Source organism: Psammomys obesus, unplaced genomic scaffold, assembly GCF_907164565.1.
Source record: "Psammomys obesus unplaced genomic scaffold, mPsaObe1.curated_primary_1811, whole genome shotgun sequence".
NCBI classification, from domain to species: domain Eukaryota; kingdom Metazoa; phylum Chordata; class Mammalia; order Rodentia; family Muridae; genus Psammomys; species Psammomys obesus.
In genome coordinates, this window is record NW_026592548.1 from 8014140 (window position 1) to 8040218 (window position 26079).

General features: G+C 39.4%; 1 protein-coding gene across 5 annotated transcripts in view; it reads right to left on the reverse strand.

Moving 5' to 3' along the window:
* Zzz3 (zinc finger ZZ-type containing 3) overlaps positions 1-26079 on the reverse strand; it is a 67480-nt gene that overhangs the window by 10468 nt on the left and 30933 nt on the right. For 4 of the 5 annotated variants that reach the window (XM_055614272.1, XM_055614271.1, XM_055614275.1 and 1 more), the window contains 6 exons: positions 6659-6797; positions 4521-4668; positions 4319-4434; positions 3599-3670; positions 2604-2705; positions 1951-2046 (listed from right to left, as the gene is read on the reverse strand). In XM_055614272.1, the coding sequence (XP_055470247.1) occupies positions 1951-2046; positions 2604-2705; positions 3599-3670; positions 4319-4434; positions 4521-4668; positions 6659-6797 (673 nt within the window). The remainder of the gene's footprint in view (positions 1-1950; positions 2047-2603; positions 2706-3598; positions 3671-4318; positions 4435-4520; positions 4669-6658; positions 6798-26079) is intronic. The other variant, XM_055614274.1, reaches the window with a different exon arrangement.

Genomic DNA, 26079 nt, shown 5'->3' on the forward strand with positions numbered 1-26079 from the left:
GATGAAGGCAGTGTAGCTAGAAGCTGGTAGAGTGTGGCAAGGCCCTCGTACCAGCCACTCATGCAGACACCCTTCATGATCAGTACATACCACAGACCCAAAGAACCACTGCAAAGCCATCATTTCACCCATTCCAAACTTCAAACTCTCATCATGGCCGGAACCATTATGGCTATGGCTGACCTAGACCTTTACAGCCACAATGTCTATGAACTTATAAGAGACTACACACATAATGGAGGAAATTTAGGCTTTACCAGTATTCCTTCTTGGTCATTCTTCATTTAGTTGTAAAAATACAAGGTGTAAAGCAACATATTGGCTGAGCATTTGCCCAGCATAAAAAAGTCCTGGGTTTGAATCACAGCACAGAAAAAAAAAAAAAAAAAAAAGATAGGGAGGTGGGTGAAGACAAAGAATTAAGAACCATGAAAAGTACAGCTGTTAGTCTGAATAGTGGTGTGCAAAAGTTCTAGCATTCCAAGGCTGTAAGAGCTCTATGTATCATTAGTACTTAAAACAATTAGCAAATTAAAACAAGCTCGAAAAGCCTGGCATGGTGACGCAGGCCTCAACCCCAGCACGTGGGAGTGTCAGGCCAGCCTGGTCTATAGATTGAGTCCAGGACACCCAGGACCACACAGAGAAACCCTGCCTTGAAAAAACAGAAAAGAGAGAAATCAAAACAACAACAACAAAACAACTTCAAAAACTCATGGGCTAGAGAGATGGTTCAGGTGTTACAGGCAGTTACTGCTCTTGTAGAGGACTTATTTCAATTCCCAGAACCCACATAGGTGGCCCACAACAACCTTCTCTAAACTTCAGCTATAGGAGAATGTAATGCCCCTGGCCTCTGTGGGCATGAACATTCACACAAGAGCATTCACACACACATACCTACATGTAGACACATAATTTAAAAAATAAATCTTTTAAAAAATTGTAAGATGTGAGCTGTATAAATGATTTCCCAATTTAAAAGTATATAAAATAGCATCTCCCAGAAAGCTAACATTTGAGAGTGGTAGAAGGAGGAAGGTATCATAAGGATTTATCAAGCTAACAGAAGAATCCAATTGCCCTTACTTTTACCAATTTCAATTCCCCACAACATGGTTGCAAGTTACTGCAGTATCAGAGACAGAAGCTTTCCTCACTTCAGGGCAGCGGAGACAGTGTGAGACGCAACACTGAAGACTGCTAACTCTGTTTTGGTGGACCCTCACACTGCATGCCCCCTAAGGGTGGGGTGGGGCAAAAGGCTCCCTGGCACTAAGTATGAAACCAGCACAGTAGCAGCATCTGCAACTCCAGGACTTGCTTCCCAGCAGGGGCAAGAGCACCACCACAACTGTCTATACAGCAAGGTCTAGGTCAGCTAGGGCTACACATGACAGTATGTCTCCAAAAACAATGGTTCTCAGCTTGTGACTAGTTTGTGACTAGACAGTTTACACATGTCACTATGGCCTAGCTTGCCTATGTATGTAAAGGTCTGTGCATGGTTCATAAATAACAGCCACCTGTCAATGTTCACACCATAAAATGGAAGGGAGAGAAAAAAAACTCATATTTACAGCTTCAAAGCTATGGTTAGGGTTAAAAATTTCACTAACATTTCCAGCCTAGGCAGCAGAGCATAAAGAGAGCTGGCCTACATTTCAGAGAGTCCACGCCTCACAAAATTTAACATCACTAAGACATTCCTAACAAGGTGGTAAAAAAGCCCTTCAAGTTGTATTCATTCATATTTCCCTCAAGAAAACAATGAAGAACTGTTAAAACTCAATGCACTTTCTAAATAGCAACAATGGAATCTTACTCTGCATTTATAGCCAACACAGTGAAATGTCAGAAAGAGAAGTGCAGCTTAACACACTCATGTCTGTGCAACAGTTCTGAATTCAATGCACGGCAGCCAAGGCTTGCTCCCACCCCACTCCTCACCTTTCTGGAGTATATATATAAGTTAGGTGTTCGGCCTGGAACTGGAATGCCAGCTTTAGTTAGCTTTATGAAATACTTCTGTACACGACTGGCGACCTAAGGAGACATGACAACTCTCTTAATGTAATGAAATGATGTGAAACTTTAATACCAATTAAACCAAGAAGGAACTTGAACTGTCATCAAAGACAATTATATTTTAAAATCTAGACAAAACCAATTCAAGTAAATTTAAGTCTGTTTGATTCCAAAGCTAAGCAGTCCTCTTCACCTGGTGAGCTCTGCTGAGACAGCATGAAACCCCATCTGCTAGTCACAAGGATGGAGCATGAAGAAGGAAGCTGCTGTGTCCACCCTCAGAAAGACAATCAGGGAAAATCAGCTAGCACAATCTGACCAAAGAGGACCCTGTCAGTGTACCCCCTAAGCACTCAGGAGCAGGGAGGCCCACGATATCCTCCTTTAATGTTTTGCACTGATACAAAGCGAGGTGACTTACACTGTTTCTGCAATCAAAAGAAAAATAAGAAGTGCTAATCAATTTAACATCAGCACATACAACAACTAGCAATGCTATGAGTTGTGCTGGTGTGGCTACAGAACGGTCCTCCAGAAACAATCTACCATACACGGCCTGGAGCAACTCCCATCACCTGTTTGGCTGTCCGATTGCCCAGCTCATCTGCGATCTTCTGCCACCGCCGAGACTCTACTTCTTCAGGAGGGTACTTCAGGAGTAGTTGTTCAAGTTTTTTCTGCACCAAACCCAAGACCAAAGTTTAAGGTAAAAAAGTATTCCATTTACAATACTGGATTTCTGAACAGATACACTCACATTTCATCCAAAGCACAGAACTGCTCTGTCAATTCTGGACATCACTAACTAGAGAACTACCACAAGGCAGACAAAAGTTCCAGTTAGGAATATAAGATGCCACAGGCAAGCAGTTTAGAAAAAACACCTATGAAAAGCAAGTACAAGAAAACAAGAAAATAAGAGAAATAGTACACATCTTAGTGAACACAGCTTCCCAACTATATTTTCCTGCCAGAATGTGGTTCCCTTACAGCTTTAACAAAAACATGTGAAAATCACTAGATTTAGAATATAAGAGACTCTTTCCTCTGTTGTGTGCAGCATCCAAGTGAACATTAAAACTCAGCTTCTAAAACATAAATCCTAAACACACAACCATTTACACATGAAATCAAGTTTTCCTAAGGCTTTTAATACAACACTCAGTTACAGCAGAGAGTGACAGCAGACTCTAGCACAGGCAATTCGAACAGAAACGTTCCAAGCATGCCAATCTGACTTTTCAGCTCCACACAACAGGAAGTCAATCAACTGCAAACAGCTTTACTTATCTTTTCTCTATCACAGCTGCTTGTAAGAATATCCACCCATTTCTTGCCTCCTTCCCAAACCCAGTTGTTTTTCTTTAAGAATTATTTTCAAACAGTTCACACATCTTCAAAATCCAAAATTCATAAAATAAGCAATAAGGTATAAAAAAATAAGTCTAAATATTTTAAACTCATGACTTAAAAGGAATTAAATACAGTTAACACTTGCCTGGTAGTGCTAATTCTACTATTAACAGTTTACATTTTCTTTTAATGCAAAGAAGCTAGAAGTATGTGTCACCTGTTCTTCAACAGTCCATAGCTGGTTGAATGTTTCAGGTTTGGTGTCATCACATAGGCGACCTCTTATCATCTACAAATACACACACACACACACACATATATATATAACAAGGATATAAGCAAATAGCACAAAAAGAATGTTTTAGAATTTCATATATTTTAATATTTATTTTTAATATATACTCATCTATTTACTGATTATAATTTTTTATATTCTTGTATTACACTTGCTTTTAAAGTAACTCCTCTCTAAAAACAGGAAATATGTGTTCAAAATTGAAAATTAAGGAGTCCAACAGAGACAAGGCCACATCTGAAATCCTGGTCAGACTCCACAGTACACTAGTACTGGACACAGCACCCACAACACCCATTTAAAAATCCATACAAACCCTACAATGTGATCAACACCAGTTACATATTTTTGACTATTTTTTCATTAATTTGTTTATGTAATCACTTTATAGCCCAATCACAAGGCTCTTAGGCTCTTCCCCCCAGCCCCCGTCATTTTATAAGAAGCTGCACCTTGAAGATTGGGACATATACAACAACAGAAAACGTCATGGCCGGCAGCTGGGAGGCAGATTTGGGTTTCCCCTTGAAAGTTCATGTTCCCATTATTTTTCAGTAAACAAATCTCCATTTTTAAGAACACAAAACAGCAAAGTGTTCAAACAGTTTTATGGTAGACAGGCATGTCCCACTGCTTACTTACCTGAGGACGGTTATGGGAGCCTTCTGGACCATCACTCAAAGGCAACATGGAGTACGAGAGGGGCTCACCTTCCTTCTTGGGGTCCAAAGGACTTTTTGGTCTAGCAGGCAAGCCTACTAAAAATAAAATCACACACAAAATTATTCAAGCAAAATACTGCCAGGCATTTTCCTCATTCAATTCTTATCTTGTAAGCTCTTACCTTTATCAAAAACTAACTTAACTCTCCTCGTATGTCTTTTGCGATTTTTAAATTCTCTTTCAAAGTTCCCAAGACTATTGGTATACTGGTCCCACACAATCTCAGGCAACTGGACAACTCTCTGTGGGTATGGAAGCCCTATATCGGCCTGGGAAAAGACAACAAAATAAAAATATCAATGACAATATACATTTAACACAGAGAATAACAGGTCAAATAAAAATGCAATAGGCACACTGTAAATACCATTCAAAGGGTACTAACTGGAACATATTAACATACTATACAGAGATACTGTACTGCATCAGCAGCAACTTTATACATAAACACCACAGCAAACACTATCAGCTCTAAGAACAAGCAAAGACAGTGTGCTGGATGCAACAATGCGACACACAAAACTTGACATTGAGCCTCAAGGCTATCTGTAACATAGTAAAACTATGAATTCACAATCTATAAACCCTTGCCACATATGAAAGTCACAACATGCCATTCTTTCCTGCAGTGCTAGGATTAAACTCGGGCCTCCTACAAAGCATGCACACACCTGCAACACAGCTACACCCCTTGCTCCGAAATTACCACATCCTAAAAATGAAACTTCTAAATTAAATCTAAGACAAAGAATTCTTCCTGAGCAATGTAAATCTTGCCTCTTTACTGCTACCTGGATTTAATACACCTCTATTTATCTTTATAAGTTAAGAGGTTCAGTAAATAAAACTTTCTAAATTAAACCTAGAAATTAAAAACAAGCAAATAGCCAACTGCATATAAACCCACTATGCCTAAATGCCTGTTTTTTGTTTACAAAACCACAAATAAAATGGAATTAAAGTTAAATACATGATTATTCATTTCTTTAACAGTTTTAATCTGCTAATACTTGCCATTTGAAGAACCTCTTTGTGCGCAAGCAAACCATTAAATAATGATAAAAGACGGATTTTTTTTTTCAGTTATTTATTATTGGGTTTCAGGTTTGTTTTTTTAGGGTTGTTTTTTGGTCTTTTGTATCTTGAAAGTGTCTCTTGTAGCCCAGGATGATTGCTAATCTGATCAATTGGTAGGTAAGGATGACCTTCAACTCGTGATCCTCCAGCTTCAGGAAAGTGCTGAAGTCTAAGTTTGCACTAGCATACTGGACCTAGGGGAAACCCCATTTTAACAGAGCAGGTACAACACAGCTCTAAAAGCCAGTTTTTAATAAGCCAATATATAGATTATATAGGTATTATGAAACGCAATGTTTTCTGAAACCAGGAGAAGGAATAGTCAATTGATTCATCAAATGACATCTCATTTAACCGGTACACTGAGGTACTCCTTGATTTTGTTTTAAATGTTTCACACAATGCCGATACTGAGTCTTTCAAGTATGAGCCAGATTCAGTGGTAGTAGAACACTTACTTGCACAAGGTCCTGGTTCCATCCCCAATACCAGAGAACAACACCCCCCCCCCCCAAAAAAAAAACATACACACACTCAGAAACACACATACAATGTATTTGTATGTATAAAAATATTGATCAATTAGGGACTCCCTAATTTGAGGCACTCAGAATACAACTGAATGGCTCACTGTTATACATTAGTTTCAAAAAAAGAGAGAAAACTAGTTAGTTTCACACTAAGGGGTAAAAAAGCCTTTTTAAAATTAAATAAAATCCAATTTCTCTTCATGGACATCGTTCTCATAACCTTAAACATGTTTAAACAAACGTGTGCTGTGTTCATAAACATTTGCTCTTTTACTCGGTAGCACACGCAACCCAAACAGAATCGGGTAATAATTCACGGGCCTCTGTACAGGCCTCAGAGCTCCACCATCCTGAGTCCTGAAAGCAGGAAGAAGAGAGGTCACAGGGTGGCAGGCAGACACAGAAGGAAACCACTCTTGCTAAACAGCCAATTAGAGTTTACCTCTCTTCATTTGGGAAAATTTCACTGTTTTAAGAGAGGAAGACAATATTGTCTTCAGTAATATGGTTGACCTGAAGAGGGGTGTGGAATCAATATTTTTAAAGTGAATATTTTTAAAGACTCACAGAGAAAAAAAAAAAAACGTATTTTTTTTAAAATTATCAAGCATAACATAACCTTTATAAGTAGCAAAGTACAGCTTTTTGGTACCTTCTTCTGAAGTTTCTCCACAAATCCAATTGGATTTTTTAGCGCTTCTCTCTGGTGTTTGCCTAAGCTTTCCAGGTCTCGTACTGCTTGAGAGCGCTGAGCCTCAAGTACAGCAATGGTCTGTAGCAGTCTCTGATAACTAGAGACAAAGAGAGCTCTCTCACTTAATGTTTTCTACGACCAACAACAAACTTAGTTCAAGGTATCATCTACTGCGCATTAAGTCACACAGTCTTTTAAAAGTTACCTGAAAGAGTTTAGTAAAACATATTACTGGGATTAAATGAGGTCTTCCTGAGTTACGAAGTACCTAGTCAGAAAACATCAGTTAGAGAAAGCAAAGCCTTCTTTCCCATCTTAAAGCTTCTAATTCTTGAACCTTGAATGAGTTCAGAAAACAAGAAAGCATTTTGATGTTCCAGCAACCAAAGTTTTAAGAAACTTAATAAAGAACTAAAATCACACAATTTCACACAATGAGACAAGTCACCAAATTCAGCCCTCTGGCTACACTCTATGGTAATATAACATCTAAGGCATTTTCTCCCCAAAGGCACAGGACAGTGTGCATAGGCTTATAGAGTAGCAGGTATCAGTTCTCAATAATCCACATTACTCACATCTGAAAGATTTCATTTTCTATTAACAAGCCTCACTACTTTTTCCAGCATTCAAAATGTACTGAACATACACAAAGAAAAAGGCTGAGGGCATTTTTATTTCCTTGCCTGCAAACACAAAGCCTTGTCCACACCCATCTACTTACTTATCATCATCCTGGAGTCTCACTATAGCAGAGATACACTAATTATCTCATTTTTATTCAGTGTCTTTTGGCTAACACTGTCCTGAGTCTGGAATACCTGGTTTCTCATAGAAATACACATAGAAATGCAGTAACCCCAAAGCCTCAAATGCTCACACACTTTTCACAGAAATAATTAAAAAGTCACTCAAAATCACTGTAGAGGAAAAAGCTATGTCCATCAAGTATCAACAGAGCAGCTTTCCTTTATGGTCCAAATACATTTTGTTTCTCAATAGACATGAGTCCATAATGGAAAATATCTGTTATTTGCTTTATTTATTTATTTTTATTTAGTGAAGGTATAACAAAAAAACCAACTTCCCAGCATTCAAACACACAATAAATATCTCTTGAACAAAAAATTATCTCATGTTTTGCCCAATCAGAAGCACAGTTAAATTTTGTAAGTTAGAAGCCAGGAAAGCAACGTCTCACCCATCACCACGGTGATGCTCAAACCATCTCATCTGTTTTCAGGCCTCTGTAAGTAAAGCTGACGACACACTGAATATTAACATAAAGCTGTATGGGCTGTGTACATAGCCAATCTGAGGCCAGACTAGGGCACAAGAGATGCTGTCACAAGGCGGGGAGGGGGCAATGAAAGCATAACTTTTTAACTTTAATTTTGCTTGATTCTGACAAGATGACAAGAAGGTGTAAGGTAAACACTTAAAAATCTAGAATAATGAAAACCTGTAGAAGAACACTGAATTCAACGCTTCTACCCCAATTTAAATTATTTCTTAGATTAGTCAGAAATTTGTGCCAGTCAGGACTATCACATCTATCCCTGGGTAGACATGAAGAAAAAAAAAATTAAAAACTGGAATGACACCCAAACAGTGTGACATATACAGATCTATTTTCAGTCCCACCTACAGCTCTCTCCACATTAAAGCAAACTGAACAAGCATTCACCAAAGAATCTAAGATAAGACTCAGGTGTTCATTAACCTAAGCATTGTTCTCTAAACAGCTCTAACAACTACCACCATAAACTAGACGTGGAGACTGGGTTTAACAAGGGAACTCCAATGGCAGGAGGGAAAGAAGCAGAAGTGGCTGTGCATGAGTGAACAGCATTGGCTGTCGTCCTGCAGATGGAAGAAGCTTGGAGCTGGGGATCTGTCACAGCGGTTCACCTACTTCCTGTCTGAAGTTCTCTAAAGTAAATTTTAAAAAAGAAGGCCGAGTGCAGTCTTAATAGATCCTTAACTCCAGCAATTGAGAGACAGGGGCAGGTGGGCCTCTTGGGCTTGGGGCCAATCATACTGAGTTCCAGGGCAGCTAGAGCTACCTAGGATGACCACATTTTCACATAGTAAGTGGCACTGTGACCCTCCTGTCAGATCATACCAGCCAATGCTTTCAGCTCTGGTTAGGGGACAACAAGGCTGTGACCAAATAAGATACATGAGCAACTATGTAGTAAGATGTAAGTTAACCATTCAAGGGCTAAAACAGAAGGACGAGAGATCTGAGGGTACCCTCGCCTATTGGGTATCTCAAAACACAACAAAAATATAAGGTCTAACATATGTTTTGTATATTACATGCTAGACACTGGTGTATTTTACAATTCATAAATTTCAAACAGGGAGCATTCATTATTCAAAGCATACTACAAAGAAAACCTTTGCCTCAAATACAAGATGGTAAAATAGTACTTCTTCACCACAGATATCCAAATTAAAACAAACAAACAAACAAACAAACACAATAACAACAAAAAAATCCCCAAACTCCAAAGAGCCAATAAAACACTTTCACTTTGGCTCCTCTCCTGACAGCCAAGGTAACAGTGTAACTTCAGAAGATGGCATGTACTTCCTGTGTGAACAAGTTGGAGCTTTCCAACAGGACAGCTGGGCACAGTCTACAGCTGATCCTTACAGGATGCCAACAGCTCAGATGCAGCAAAGGGTTCTCATTTCACTTTATCTATGACCCTGACATGTAAACATTTGGTTTTCAGGCTAGGGGATGGCATCTGACTACAGTACCTATACCTAAATTATTTTCACTACCCTTCCCTGCCAAGCTTCAATGACTTCTATGAACATAAACACTCATACAAAATAGTCTATGGGTAAAAATCCTTATGTCAAAAAGACTTTATTGTCCATTTTGTGGGCAGTATTATTGCATGTAGAGCCATTAGTGGAGAGGAGGAGGGAAAATTTTACTTTCAGTGCACTAGCATCTTTTTCTAGGGGCCAGGTTTCCAGTTCTACAGTGGAAAGAATTCTTAAGAGCTCACTTGGACATTTTTAACCTTAAGAAATAATGTGGAAACTTTTTTTTTTTTTAAATCTAGCTTAAGACATTCTGACAAGAAGCCTGGTCTGATTCTTCAAAATAATAGTTGTCTAGCAGGAAGGTTCCCGGTTTCTATTGTCAGTTTCAGCACCAGATAGTAGTAGTAAGAGGGGGGGGGGAGGAGGGGGGAGGAGGAGGAGGGGGAGGAGGAGGAGGAGGAGGAGGAGGAGGAGGAGGAGGAGGAGGAAAAAGAGGACATGACTGCTCCTGGGTATGGTGGAGGAGGCTCGGTGCAGATAAAAGAGCATAGCTGGAGGCGGGGACAGGACCTATTCCCACTGAGGAGATAAGAGAGGGAAGGAAAGTAAAGGGTGGACAAAAGGGCAGGCAACCAAAGGGCCGGATTATAGAAGGAAGGCCAACTGCTGGAAGACAGCCCAGGCCCTGAGCTAGTTTAGGGAAGGGGCAAGGCATAGCAGCCATACTCTGTACCAGGTAAGGACTGAGGGATGCTGGGAAAACCTAACAACCTCAGACATTTGTCCTGGGTTAGAGAGGTCTAACAATAATCAGAGGAAAAAGAAAGAGCTGGAAATCCAGTTGAGATCAGGACACAAGCATGGTTTGCCTAAATTTATAAATCCAGCTTCCTACAGCCCCACGCACATGTTTACCTACAGAGCAGCCCTGGTTCTCAACCTTCCTGATGCTGTAATCCTTTAATACAGTCCCTAATGCTGTGTTGAGCCCCCATCATAAATTTACTTGTTGCTACTTCATCACTGTTAATTTTGCTACTGTTATGAATGTCATAAATATCTGTGTTTTCTGATGGTCTTAGGCGACCCCTGTGAAAATGTCACTCAACAACCTCAAAGGGGGCGTGACCCAGAGTTTGAGAACCACTGGAATTGAGTGACCGCAACAGGAAGTACATCATCCACAGAGCATATTTACCACAGGCCTCACGCAGAAGCTTGCCACAGCCTCCCTGCTCTACATGCCTCTAAGGATACAAAGCCATGCCAAGCCAATGCAATACACAATGTTGATCAGATCCCATAGGGGAGAAACCACCTGTTAAAAAGAACTGAGGGAATAATTAAAATGTTTAAATACAGACTGTGATAGAAAACACATTATATTAAAGTTTGTGGTTCAATCTTCAACACAAGAAAACACAAAAACAAAGCAAAAGAAAACAAAAACTCAAGCAAGATGAACTGCTGAGTTATTTCCCCCCAGGTTGTAGGCTTTGAGCATGCAAGTGCTGTAGAACGTGTGTGTGTGTGTGTGTGTGTGTGTGTGTGTGTGTGTGTGTTCACACGCATGCACAGAAGGTGGGAGGGGTTAACCAGCATTGTCAGTAACTGGTGGATGTGGGTAAACAGCACAAGATGCAGGTCACACATGCACGTCCTAAGTAATGAAAAGGCGAAAGGTACCTCCCTATCTTCTGCTGCTGCAAAACAAGGATGCTGCATCTATTCCCACACAAAGGACATGGTTAATGAAGCCCTGACACTGGCAACACACCCATGGCCGGCCAGCCATGAGCCTGCACACACTCTACACACACCACAGACTGCTGCAGTAAGAACAGAGCAAAGAGAGACTACAGATTCAACCCCAGTCCAGTAAACACTTAAAATTCTGGAAATAAAGTTAACAAAAATGACAAAAACCCTTACAATGCAAACTATAAAATAATTCCATTATTTCCTCAAGATGTGGAGGTAGCTTTGAAAGTGTCCAAACTACTTATGAACTCCAGAGTTAATGCCACTTTTATGAAACAGAAGCTGTTGTATGTAAACAAAACATGACAGTACTGACACAAAACATTGCACAAGTAAGTGAACAGAAAGCCAAAAGAAAATTCAAACTCCAGGAGTAATCCATCTTTGAAAAAGGTGCAAACAACAGATAATTAGAAGGGCAATCTCTTTAAATAAAAGCATGCAGAAGGACTAAAACATAAATGCAAGACCTGAGATCTCCTATACAGCAAAGAAAACTATTAAGAAAGTTCACACTATAACATTATGATTAGTAGCAAAAATATATGAAGGGTTTAAGCAGCTCAGAAAAAAGAAATCACATTAAGAAATAAGCAAATGACCTGACTGTATACGTTCCTAAAGGAAAACATACAAACACCCAACCAGTAACAAGAACAAAAAGTCAACAGCAACTAATCATTAGAGACATGTAAATCAAAGTCACAATGAACATTCCATTCCACTAGCAGTGGCCACCACTCCACACCTGACCTGTGAGACAGGCCAGAAGCAGTGCATGACACCTTGGAAATGTCATACCAAATTACCTCCCATCAGTATGTGTCATCTAGACATGAAACATGTAAAACTAACTTTACATTTAGACTTGAACTTCACACATCTTCAACATGCCTCATTATCTAAGTGCAAATATCACCAAGTCTGAAACCCTTTAGTCTGAGTAATCCCAGTAAGAAATATTCAAGCTGTATGTAAACTCAGAAAGGAGATTTTATGGAGGCAGAGTGGTTATCGGGAATAGGAGGACAAGAGAATAAGGAACTTTCAGTCAGAAAGTGAATAACTTTCATTACTGAGCAAATGAGATCAAAAGATGTTTTGCATAACCTGTATATTATAAAGGCCATACTTCAAAACACCATGCTGCAAATCAAAACTACATATGATATTACTGTCGGTTAAAAATAAACTTGAAAAAAAAATAAAAAAATAAAATAAACTTGAAGGGCTGGAGAGATGGGTCAGCAGTCTAGAGCACCTGTTACTCTTGCAGAGGACTGGGTTGGATTCCCAGCACCCACATGGTTGCTCACAACCATCCGTAACTCCCTCTTCTGGCTTCTGCAGGCACCAAGCATGTAGGCGAAACACCCAATATACATAAAATAAAATCTTAAAAATATGTAAATAAAACAAAACCCCAACAACTGCTTTAAACGCCTAATGATTTCTCTTCAATTCTATGAGCCAGACTGAACACATTTTGCCTGAAATCATTAAGACACTTGGCTGCTCTGTGTCCATTCAACACAGGATACTTCTTCCGTTTCCAGAAAAAGAAGGCGATTTTCAACTTGGTCAACTGTTGTTTTCAAATCTTAAACAAAGAACAGGCTTGTCAACAGCTTGTCTGACAGGATGTAGTAAGTACCTGGAGTTTATCAGAACTAAGGCTCATCACACTGTATACTCCAGCACCATTCAGTGTCCTTCAAAAGGGGGGTGCTGAGGAGATGACTGCCATCCAGCTTAAGGAACTAAGTTCTGTGCCCTGGGCCCACATGTGGAAGGGGAGAACCTACCTCCACCATCTACCTCCACCAAGGCAAGTGCATTCACGAACATACTGATACGTACACAAATAAATGAATGAATGAATGAATGAATGAATGAATGAATGAATGAATGAAATGAAAATAAATTTAAGCAGCAATCTAGTTTGAGGACATCCTACCACTTGGAAGGCAGAGGCAAGACCATGATTTGGAGGCCAACCTGGGCTACAAGGTGAGACCCTATCTCCAAAGGCCAAAAGTCAACAGAGGAAAACAAAACACCTAGAATCTTTATAATCCATCTTAATACTCTGAAATTTTCAAGACTCAGAATATCAGTCAAAGTAAATACTTAAAGCTCTCAAGTGTAACCATTGACTATATGACACATTTTCTAGCCAGTTCTACAGCTGCTCTAACCACAAATTATGTTACATACACCTCTTAACTACACGCCAGGAGTAATACACAGCATTCTGCAAAGTTTACCAGCTGAGGCTAGTTCAGTCTACACGGGTGGTGAGAAAGCAAGATCCTGAAGGCAGGCTGTTCTCAAACAGGTCACAAGGAAGACTTAAGCACACCTCAGGTTACACACTGCTGTATAAGGAGCTGTACTTTGCACTTTAAGAGAAAACTGTTAAGCAAATGTAACAAAATAACAACTACAGTTACCACACAACCACTGACAATTACAGCTAAACAGAAGTTGCCACTTAAAGGATAAACACTGATATGGGGTGACTCAGACTGTGACCATTTCTGTACATAAGACTCTTGGTTCAATTCCCAGTATCACAAAAAAAGAGCAGAGACTTCTATTACTGTATTAAAACTTTTTTTTTAATAATAGAATACAAACTCAGAGCAAAAGTGTGAAACATGAAAATAAAATTCTCATGGTTCCAGTATCATGAAATAAAGTTGTCACATTTTAACCTAGTGAGAAAAAAATACTTCAATATTTTTACAAAATATAGGAGAATATGAAATGCTAAATTATTTTTGTACAAAGTAAGTTACAAAATAGATTTTTACTCAAAATACAGAGGAGTTAAGAATTTCTGTTTAGGTAAGTTTGTACTTTAGAAATTACCAACACTATTCTTGAGTATTCCCAAATACCTGCAAAATTAAAAGATTAGGCCTAAAAATCAAGGAACCTGTAAGAAAGAATGCCCATTACTAATAATGTATTATAACAAGTGCCCTATTCTAAATAAAATACTTAACAGAAGTGCAGGGCGTCTGGGAAATCTGCAGTGCATCCTAATTAATCTGCAAACTGACAACTACACTTGTAACAGTCCCTTTTAAGCTAGCGACATAGCTTCTAAGAATTCTGGGGGTAGGGGAAGAAGGGGCAGGGCTTTCTCCCAGGGTGGAAATTCTCATTAACTTATCAGACATAGTCTCCTTCACCACCATTGCAGAAGTCAATGGGTTCTACTCTGACAAACATTCACTTTTCTTTTAAACAACCAGTATTTGTTTTTTAAAATTACAATACTTCTGCAATATAAAAAAACACTCCCAAGTCTGTAATTCCCAAAACCGCTTTGGTGTCCTACTTAAGATATTTTAGTATATTCCATAATTTGGATAAAGGCAACTCTAGCTGCTTTTAAGTATGCTGGCCAGCAGCTGAACCCTCATGTTGATAGGCTATTTCAACATATATCTCAAAATATCTGCCATTATCTTTAAAATTTTCCCCTATTAAGGGCAATAAAACATCAATGATTGGCTTTTCCCTGTGAAAAATAGATTTTTGCTCTTGCACGGCCATTCATAAAACAGAGGCATGCTCCTAACATACAACTTACTCTAAGTCACTCTACTTACACATACTATTAGCAGAACAAAATTCAACTCACACAAAAAGGACAGTAATTCTTCCCATCTCTCAGATGATCTCAAACATATCATAACTGATTATAATCTACTACAATATTTTGGGCGTTTTTATAGTAACTTGTATAAGTGAGTCAGCCTTTAACAACTCTACTGACTTTACACTAACCATCATGATGACCCTGTCCCTAAACATTCCACCGACAATGAATTCTCATTGCCTCACTGTCCAGAACCTGAAACAATCTGCTTTAATCTCTTAACATTTACCAGTTTGGGCTAATGCATACAAATAGTTATAAGACCTGCTGTGTCTAGTTTATTTACCATTTTCAGGATTCATACTACCCCTCAACTTTTTTTTGGTATGTGTGAATGTGTTACTTGTATGTTGCATGGCTGGTGCCCACATAGGTCAATCAGAAGGTGTCAGGCTGCCTGGAACTAGAGTGGTAGACGGCTGTGAGGTGCCATGTGGGTGCTGGGAGTCACATCTGGGTCTGCAAGAGCAGCAAGTGCCCTCAACTGCTGAGCCACTGCCCCAGCCACTCCTCCCGTTTTCTAAGGCCAAATAATATTCCACTGTAGTAACATTCATGAACTGGTGGCTAAAAGGGTTGTTTCTACCTTTTGACTACTGTGAGTTGTGCAGAACATCTGTATCTAAGTTCGTTTTTGAACGCCAATTTTTAATTCTTTGGGTTATTTAAAGGGAGAATTTGGCCTATAAGAGCATTTTGCATTTTGATTTTATGTACACAGTATACCTTAAGATATTTTATATGTGGAGGCATACATACAGAGGCCAGAAGTTGACATAGGGTGTCTCCTTCAAAACTTTCTACCTTATACATTAAGACAGGGCCTCATGTGGACCCATTTGCAGATTCTGCTATTCTCCCTGCTAGCTTCCTCGGGAGATCCGTTCTCTGGCTCCAAGCATTGGGATCATAGGCATTGCACTCACCTGCCTGTGGGCTCCTAAGATCCAGACTCTGGTCCTCCTGCTTGTGTGGCTCTCTTTCCAAGCCCCAAGGCAAGTTTAACAAACTTCACTTAGTTGTTGGTTTATTCCCCAAACGAGCAGAACAGCTGACCCAGGGGTCCAATCTACTCCATAGTCAAGAACTATGGTACTCTTCTCAGAGACTGTACACAGATCCAGGGCCAAGGGTCCTACGAACAGCACTGGCACCGTAACAAGCACAACAGCAGTATATGCAAAGGAACTGCCAGCGCAGAAGAAATGGGAAGAGTAAAAAAACTGAGTACAATGAGAAAACACACCAAGAAGTGGAAGGGCACATATAGTCTCCAATACTGAAAAGTGAGGGACTAGATGGTAATTCCTGAGCTTGGGTAGTCAGAAGACAGTCTCTCTTTACTTAACCTTCTGAAATCTGATTCACGTATGTTATATGCTGTATTGAAGTATCATTCGACACCACTGTAAAGTATTCAATTATCACACACAAATACAAGAACTAAAACAAATCAACCTCTTTAAAACCTGTTAATAAATAATGTATGTATGTACTCTCCACACAGGCCAGGCGCCCATGGAAACTAGAAGAGGAAGTCAAGAATCCCCTGGAATTAAGAGTTGCTGGTGGTTGTGAGCCACCTGATGTGGGCACTGCGCACCAAATCTGGGCCCTCTGCAAAAGCATCAAGTGCTCTTTACTGCTCCAGCCCATCAAGCTCTTCTTCTATTGATTAAACAGTTATTTTTATTATAGTTACTAGTTTGTATGTGATTTGTGTGCGCATGTGCATGAGTGCTGGAAACTGAACTTGAGTCCTTAGCAAGAACAATATGCACTCAACCATTGCTGTGTTTCTCCAGCCTTTCAAACATTTTTTCTGAAGATATTTCTGAGTGGGTTTCTCACTAACATGTAATAAAGTCCAATCACCTTAACTTCATTTTCCTTGCTGTTATTAACATTTGAGGGCACTGCTTACTAAGGGGAGGGAAGAGAAAAATGTGTACAGGGGTGTGTGGTGGAGATGTTTGTTTTTCAACCCAATCTGGCCTAGAACTCACAACCATCTTGCCTTCACATTCCAAGTGCTAGGATTACAGGTATACAGCACCATACTTGAAGCCAATTACTGGATTAAATAAAGTACATAAAATTTGAATCTGTAACAATTTGAATCTGTAATTTAAATCATATTTATATAGCTGCCCATACCATGAACCTGGGGTTCTTGAGGGAATAGAACTTAAAGGGGCCTTTCAATCTGTTCCTGGTGCTTTTCTAAATGTACAAAGAAACTGACTGTTCTCTACAAGGAGGCCACCTAATCTGTCTGACTGTTCTGTATACAGTCCTGTATAACCGAGTTGGACCAAATGTTGTGTTTTTCCCATTCCGGAGTTTTAGTTCACTCACTATAACATATTTCTTATTCTGGTATGGCAGTTGTGAGGTCTCATGTAACAGAAACAAGCTTTATCTGTAGGAGTGCAGGGTGTAGACCTGCAAGCATGTGGAAGCCAGAGGTCAACACCAACTGTCTTCTTCTGTCTCTCTCCACCATATTTTCTCACACAGTCTTCTCACTGAACACATCACTGATGGCTGACAAACTCCAGAGATCCATCTGTATCTACCTTCAGAGCTGGCATTACAGACAGGTGCCACTGCACTGCAGGAGTGCTGGGCCTGTGTGGCAGGCACACTGTGCACGTACCATCTGCTCAACCCCCACAAGACACCCATAAAAAGACAAAACCATTTCTCTTTTTCTTCAGACCTCAACCAAATTCTTACCATTCTGTACACAATCTGAAGCCCTCAGACATTTTAAAAGTATATAAAATATCTTGACAATAAAAATTTTATGTTGTTATACACTGACTCTGGGTACTTTTTTCTTCCCCCCAAAACAGGTAGCCCTGGCTGTCCTGGACTCACTGTGCAGACCAGGCTGGCCTCAAACTCATCTGCCTGCCTCTGCCTCCCTGAGCTGGGATTACACATCACGACTGGCTTACTGTTACTTTATATACTCCCATGATAAAAATATTAGCTTGACAACCCCTCCTTAAATACATAACTCCACCAATACTTTTAAGTTTAATGAACTATACAAATGATTATGCAGCTTATTCACTTTCTTTTTAAAACTTAAAATCCAGACAGTACTCAAATAAGTTTTGTAGCTGTGAATATAGCTCAGTGGTAGAACCTTGCCTAGCATGCATAAAAACATAGGGTCAATTTTTACCACTGAAAAAATACACTTGGTTGAATGGGTGCAAGGCCATACTTAGTGAAGGAATTTGGGGACTAGTGGTGGTGGCACATACCTTTAATCCCAGCACTCAGAAGGCAGATCTCTGTGAGTTCAAGGCCAGCCTGATCTACAGAGCAAGTGCTACGACAGCCAAGGCAATACACACAGAGAAACCCTGTCTTTGAAAAACCACAAAGAATTTGGAGAATTGAGATGAAGACATAATTTTACCAGGTAAAGGCATCTGTCACCAAACCTAACACTGTGGGAGAACAACCAACACCTCTAAGTTGTCCTCCGACCTCTCCAGACTGCTGTCCTTCTCCCACTAAATAAAATGTCAAAAGGAAACCCGGTAAATCCAGCTTAATCCGGCTAGCATGTAGAGTAATAAAAGGTACACAGTAATGCAAAGTGTTTCAAATAAGCAGATATTACCTAAAGATATTTACTTCATCAGAGGATAAGATTAATTGGGGACTACAAGCTAGTACCACAGGAAGCAAGAAACCGTTTCAGAAGACCCAGAGAAGAAATAACGCTGACTGATGTTAAAAGAAAGAGCAAAGCTCAAACAATGACTGGTGGGTGAGTTGAAAGAAGGGGCCTTTTTTCTAGACACTGCCAAGAAAGATGCTGAAAATGAGTTTGGAAAATAGCAATAAACTCCTTCTCATGCACGGTCTGCTGTTTTCTGTGTGAGAAGTGATATCTTGAGCAACAGAATAGTCTGAGCTCAGGTTTTGTGCTGAAATCCACTACTAACATATTTCTAAGGTACAGCAGCTAATGAGAACCGAGAAAAAGACAGAAAGAAGAAAGCCAGATGTGACTAGTGTCAGAAGCAAGGTGGAACGCACAGAGAACAGTAAGTTCAGAGTCATCTGTACAGTATACTGGCTACAATTACAGTGATGTATCAGTACTGTGGTGTCTGCACAGCCTTGCACCAGGATGGAGACAGCATGCCCTCCATGTCTGCTACAATCAATTAAATTGCCCTTGTAAGAAGCTTAAAAATAAATTTAGGAACTTGAGTCTAGACTTAAATGAGATAGCATTTCACAACTGCAAACATCATCTAGTAATCTCAAAAAAAAAACAAAACAAAAAACCCCACTATTTATGAAATGCATGTTATACTTGCTTACCTTGGCTCCTCATATACTGTTGCCTGCACTAGGGTTTACTCAGTGACTCCAAGAAAGGCTGGGAATGTGGATGCGAAGAGGGAGACAGCTAGTGAACACAAGTAACTGCTTGTGCTCTAGAGAACGCAGTTAAATGCGTTCTCTAGAGCACAAGCAGTCAAACCATCATGTACTTTGAACAGGAGACAGAATTTCCCCACACAAAGGAGACGCCTGATGAAGTAGCAATTTTCCTAATCTGACCCTTATTTAGTGTATACATATTTTTAATATCACACTACACTTACAAACTGTACAATCATGTGTTAATCAGAAGAAAAGACATTCTATTTTAACTATAATCCGTTTGACTCTCACTTGCTATGTATTTTAAGGATCTCATAGTACACTATACAAAAAGGAACAATAATGTAAGAAATGTAAAAAACAGCAAAATAAAAGGTGAATCAAAAAAATTCTAACTTAGATGGCAAAAAATATAGCATTAGAAAAATAATTGTGTGAAATATTTTACAGTTAATTTTTCTAAATTTTATTTTTCAACACAGCATCTACATAGCTTTGGCTGTCCCAGTACTATGTAAGCAGGCTACAACTCAAGAGCTCTGCTTGCCTTTGCCTCCCAAGCGCTGGGATTAAAGGCATGTGCCACTACACCCCGCTACAGTTAATTTTATTAAAAAAGAAAGCTGAGGCTGGACAAATGGGTCAGTGAAAGAGCACAGGCTGCTCTTTCAGAGGACCCAGGTTTGGCTCAGAGGACACAGTTGGTGGCTCCCAGCTGTGTAACTCCAGTATCAGAAGAACTTAATACCCTCTTATTGCCTCCAGCTGCACTAGACACACATGATGAACACAAGATGCAAAGATACATGCAGACAAAGTATCCATACATATAAATTAAAATAATTAAAGGCCATCCTTTACAAATCAGGGTAAATTGGGACACACTCCACATTCCTGGGCCTTTCTAAACACAGTGCACGGTAGACATATTCCAGCAAAAGTCCTGAGGAATAAGAAAAAGGACCCAAAACCTCGGTGTGGCACCACTTACTCTCTCAGCACTACCTTTTCAAACCTAGCAGTTTCATGCCTTCTTGTATGCCACTTTCTCTTGCTCATTTTCATGAACTCTATCTCAACCAATGATCTAATATTAACTCCTGCTCTAACCAAAGCGACATCTAAACAACGTAACAGATTTCAATTAAAATTGCAATTAGTCTAATTTTTCAAGTTGCCGTCTTTATTTAAAATGTGCTTAAATTTTTAAGCTATAAACATAAGCTAATAGTCAACTGCCACAGAATTTCAATAAAAAAAAAATTTCCGTTTTGATAATAATTTTCATTTTAGCAGATGGCAAGGGAGAACTCTCCCTTTCAGTGGACTAGGGGAAGGGGATATGGAGGAAAAAGGAGGGCAGATGAGACAGGGAAGAGTTGAGGGAGGGAGCTACAATAGGGATATATAATGAATAAATTGTTAAAAATAAGATAGTAATAAAAATAAAACATTTTTCATAATAAAAATAATTTCCAGGACTTGCAGTAAAGCTCAATAGTAGAGCACCAAATTCAACCCTTAGTATCTGAAATACTGATAACTACTATTTCCAAATAGTCAAACAGCAGGTGGGAGAGGGAGTATAATTAAAAATTAAATATCCCAGTATACATTAAGTCATCTGGGCACGATAGCACATGCCTTCAATCTTAGCAGAAGCAGGTGGATTTCTATGAAGGCCAGCCTGGTCTACACAGTGATTTCCAAGACACACTGGACTACATAGTAAACCTGTCTTTAAATTAAAAAAAAGAAAAGAAAAGACAAAAAAAGAAAAGGAACAGAACGAAAAAAAATCAAAAGAAGAAAAAGATCATAGTACAACATGGGGCTAGAGAGAGAGCTCTGCAGCTAAAAGCACTTGATGCTCTTGCAGAGGATCCATAAAGCGGTTCACAAACATGGTGTCCAGGAGATATGACACCTTCTAATGCACAAATATGCAGGCAAAACACTCATCTATAAATTAAATATCTAAAATAAATTTTAAAAATTAAATTAAGCCATTTGAAGGCTGGAGAGCTAGCTCAGCAGTTAAGAGCACTCACTGCTCTTCCAGCGGACATGGATTCAGTTTCTAGTACCCACATGAGCAATCTTACAATCAATCACCTGTGAACACAACCTCTTGTAGGCTCATACAAATTAATCTTCAAAGCCAGATATATCTACTCACAACAATGGCAGAATAGCTGACAGAGTGACTCTCATGATGGGAGAAAAAAATAACATTTTTCAGATCCTCGGTAACAGACAATGCAAACCTGTGATGCGTGAGGGGACAAACCAGTGAGTGAAGTCCCTACTAGAAGAAACACCAGCATCGGAGACAAGGAAGTGTCCTTCAGAAAGCAGCTCGGGGAGCCCAAGGGTGAGAATACAGAGGTACAACACTAAAGGAAAAAACAAGAGAAAAAGGCCCCCAAATCTACAGGCAGCCGCTAGCTGAACACAAAGCTGCACAAACCTAACATGAGACTCTTCAGACCAAGCAAGTAACAGAGCTACACAGAAAACAATGATGTCCTCACAAAGCTAAAATTACACACATTCCAAGCAGCTAGAGTAAATAATTCTGTAAGGAATGCATGGCTTAGAGAAACAATGTGACTGTTATGGTGTTATACCCAAGTCAGTGCCTAAGCCTTCCCCAACCCTGCCATATGCATCTGTTAATATGGCCACCCATCTGGATCCTTTAAAGTTATTTCTCCCCACACCCCCAGAGTCTGTAAACTTTTCTAACAACACTGTGAGAGGGCAGTGGGAAATTTTGACTAGTCATGTCACAAATTACACATAACTTAAGGACCTCTTTGTGACTGGTGTCAAAGTGGGGAAAGTCTTGAGAAATTAAAATCTTAATTTACTGTTCTCCAATGCCAATTACTATGTCAGTGAAGTGTCTTAACAGTCAGAGAATTGGTCAGTCAGCGCAGGTAAGTGACATGCTTGTGGCATGTCAAGTCCCGAATATGATCAGTACAGGTTTTTTCCTCCATATACTCCTACAAAAATTATGAAATAACATTTCTACAAGTTTAAGTCTCAAAATGGCAGATAAATAATATAGTTTCAAGGATGTTTTTAATCACTAAATGATTTTAACATGTATAAAAAAGTAAACATAATGCTTCTATTCAACAAAAAGAACACATAACAATCAAACATCCATGCATGATATATGCATTCAAAATAAAATTACTCAGTGAACCAAACATGACAATCTTGTAAAGTTTGATCATTCTGACTTCTAAGTTCAAAAAAGCTAAAAGTAATCAATTAGAAGAAAAGCTCAACAAAAATAAATACTGGGCCACAGCACTGCCAACAGAACATAGGAAAATGCGTAACTACTGGACTCTCAGACCTGCTATGACACCGATGTCACAAGTGTCTCTCCACCAGCTCTGCAAGGGGTGACCCTAATCCAACAATATCAAGACTTCATTCATATGCCAGCATACTTACAATTAGTGCAAAGAATCATCCAAGATCATTTACATTACTTGAAAATTTAAAATTTTTTGGCAATGGATTTGGAGATGGCTCAGTTAATATCATCAAGTGCTTCTTCCAGGGTGTGTGGTACTCCAGGGTGCTGTACACAGCACCTGCGTAGTGGCTCACAACCATCTGGAGCTCCAGTACAGAAGAAACAGATGTCTTCTCCTGGCCTCCACAGATACCAGGCGCACAGACATACATACAGGCAACACACACACACACATAATAAAAAATTTTTTTAAGTTGGCAACAATTCATAGTATAACTTACTCCCAGACAACACTTATACTTAAGATGGCTTTTGCTCTTCCCACTACTCTGCACAGCCAATGCCTGGGCAAGTCTGGTTGGCTCTACAGCTCTTCCCATGGGCCAACAAGAAGCACCAACAAGCACACTTTCCCCCAGTAGCCTGTCTTTAATAGATCACTGCATTCTAAACCTTCAAATCAACCAATTCCTCTATTTGAAGCCACTTATTCTTCAGACATATTATAGGTATGTTCTTTAAAACAAAAAACATGAAAGTAAATTAAACAGGGGTGGGTTTTACTTACCTAAACTGATGATTGTGACAGATAAAAATGAGGTCATTATAAGCATAGTCAGATTTTTAAAAAACAAATACCAAAGATCTGCTTTTTTAGGTTTTCAACCTAAAAAGGTCCTAAAATGAAGGAGTAAGTCTTCATTACATGAGGTTAAGTAGGCATGTCTCAGATTACCAATTAGAAGACAGAAGTTTAAGCACAGTTGTGTATGGCACTCTTGCAATCCCAGTGAGAAGGGAGGGGGGTCAGAAGTTCAAGGTTACCTTCAGCAATATCACAAGCTGGAGGCCAGCCTGCGCTACAAGAGACCCTGTCTCAAAAAAGTAAAAACCAAACCAAAACCAAAAAAGCCCATTATTCAAAAAGGTGAAGGTCTGACCATTTCTACCATTAACCCATGATGCTTTTTTGTTTACAGCAGTACAGTACCACGAAAGAAACCCATGGCTTCATATATACTTGGTAGGCATGCTACCACTGAGTTTACCCTCTGACTCTGGGTCATAGGCCTCTGCTGTGCTGCCTGTGTGATACATGTACTTAATAACTGTCTTTGACATAAACATTTCAAGTTTCACTTGTGTGATTACCTTTTTTGAATTAGAAAAGCATTATTAAATATTAAAAACCAAGGATCTAAAATCCTTATATGATTCTGAAAACAAGAACCCCCAAGGCTTAACAAGAATAACAGCCAGTTAGGAGGTTATCCCAGTCAGCTAGGCCAGTAAAGGAATCAGCCATTACATGTCAACTACCTTTAAGGGAATGGTAACTTTTTAGAGAAACATGCTGCCTTGGGCTGTCTTTGCTGAACCTCTGAGAGCATCTACAAAAATAACAGGAACCCACTTTCAAGCCCTTACTCAGTTAGCAAGAGTAGTTCTCTCTTCAGGGGGAAAAAAAAATCAGTAACTGTACAATGTGAGGCACACTTAAGTATCCCAAATCCTCACACTCATTTCCTGTGCTGTTGCCTAACTTGTGATGTGCTAGGTGTAAAGCTAGGACTCAAAAGTATCTTTCCCAAACAAGAGTGACAAGGACCTTGTATGTGATAGACTTTTAAACAGATAGATAAATTTAGACAAGGGAAAGGCTGACAATTAAATCATTACTGTTGGCTTAGAGGGAAGTTTTAAGTACAGCAGCTAAGTCGGGGCCTCCTAACTTAACAGAACACTATGGCAACCACAGCATTTCCCATCAAAACGCTTTCTGTTTGAGATGGGGGTCTGTAGATATCTATTTGTGCACTATGGCGCTGGGACTGTAATAGCCTACTTTAAAGGGCATCAGGAAATACAATTTGCTCCCTTCTGGAAGAGTATTCATGACTACTGTAGACAATGCTACATCTCCAATTTCAACGGCAATGAGCTAGAGATCGAAAGCATAAAGTGCACAATCCCCCAATACCACTTTCAAAGTTTTTACATTTCCCTGACACCTGAAAGCACTAGACCACTATACTGACTTTATTTTTAAACAATTGATTATTCTGGGTTTTTGTTGTTGTTGTCGTTTTTTATCCTGACATTTGGATGAAAACAGAAACATGAGGAAAAAGATGGGACTTCGTTAAAGAATTTACATCCAACATGGTCAAATATTATTTTCCTAAAATTACTTGGAACCGAGATGCTAACTATGATACTCTCTTCCCACCATAGAAGAGCAGTGGTAGCACTCTTGCGTAGTGTGTGTAAGCCCTTGTTTTTGATCCCCAGCAATGCAACAGAAAACACAAATAAGTAAGACCCACAATTACTTGTCATCTTCAAAGATTTGGAATAAAGAAAAGGTAAGGGAACAAAACAAGTGATTTGTTTCACCAATGGGCTTGATGATGCATCCGAACGGAGCATTGTCCTCACAGAGCAAACAGCCTCCCAACTCCAAAGGACTCCATGCCCTGAACTGTTCTCACCTACTGATGGATACAGAGTACTACCTTTTGAGAGTGACAGCCCCTACCTATATAATTATTTTATGGGAGTATCACCTCTCTCAATCACCATGATTTCTTATGAACTACTATTTTCCAGAATCAAGAACCACTCACAACTTAGAAGAACCGTCCTGTAACAAAGACAAACTCTCATGTCCTGGAGCAGAAGGTGTGTCAGAGGCCAACATCTGCCGGGCTCTCAGTCCAGAACAGAGAAGCTCTGGAGAAATTCATGCTCATTCACGCTGGAGCTGGCCATGGTGACAAGCTCCAAGTCCCACTTGAGCCTACAATTCAACACCAACTGGAGCAAACAGAAAGACACCCCATCCAAACATAAGGAAACAAGATATCATCCTTTCTGAGGTTTTAGTTATTTCTCTAAAACGTACTTCTTTGTATCTGGAAATAACTCCCCCCTTCATAATTATGTATGAGTGAAAAACATTTGCTGATTTGTTTTGGTTTGTTTGATTTTTGAGACCGGGTTCCCTTATATGGCCCAGTATGACCTCCTGACCATGCTGGGACAGTGTGGCTGCGCCACCATATACCATTCCATCTCATTTTTAACTGAAATTTTTCCTTTATGCAATTATGTTTTTCTGCCTCAAATCTATGATATATTAGACTCCTAACCTACAAAAAATTGTAAAACATTCAGGGAAAAACTTTCTTAACTCCAATAGTAAAATACAATTTAAAAAAAAAACAAACACAAAAA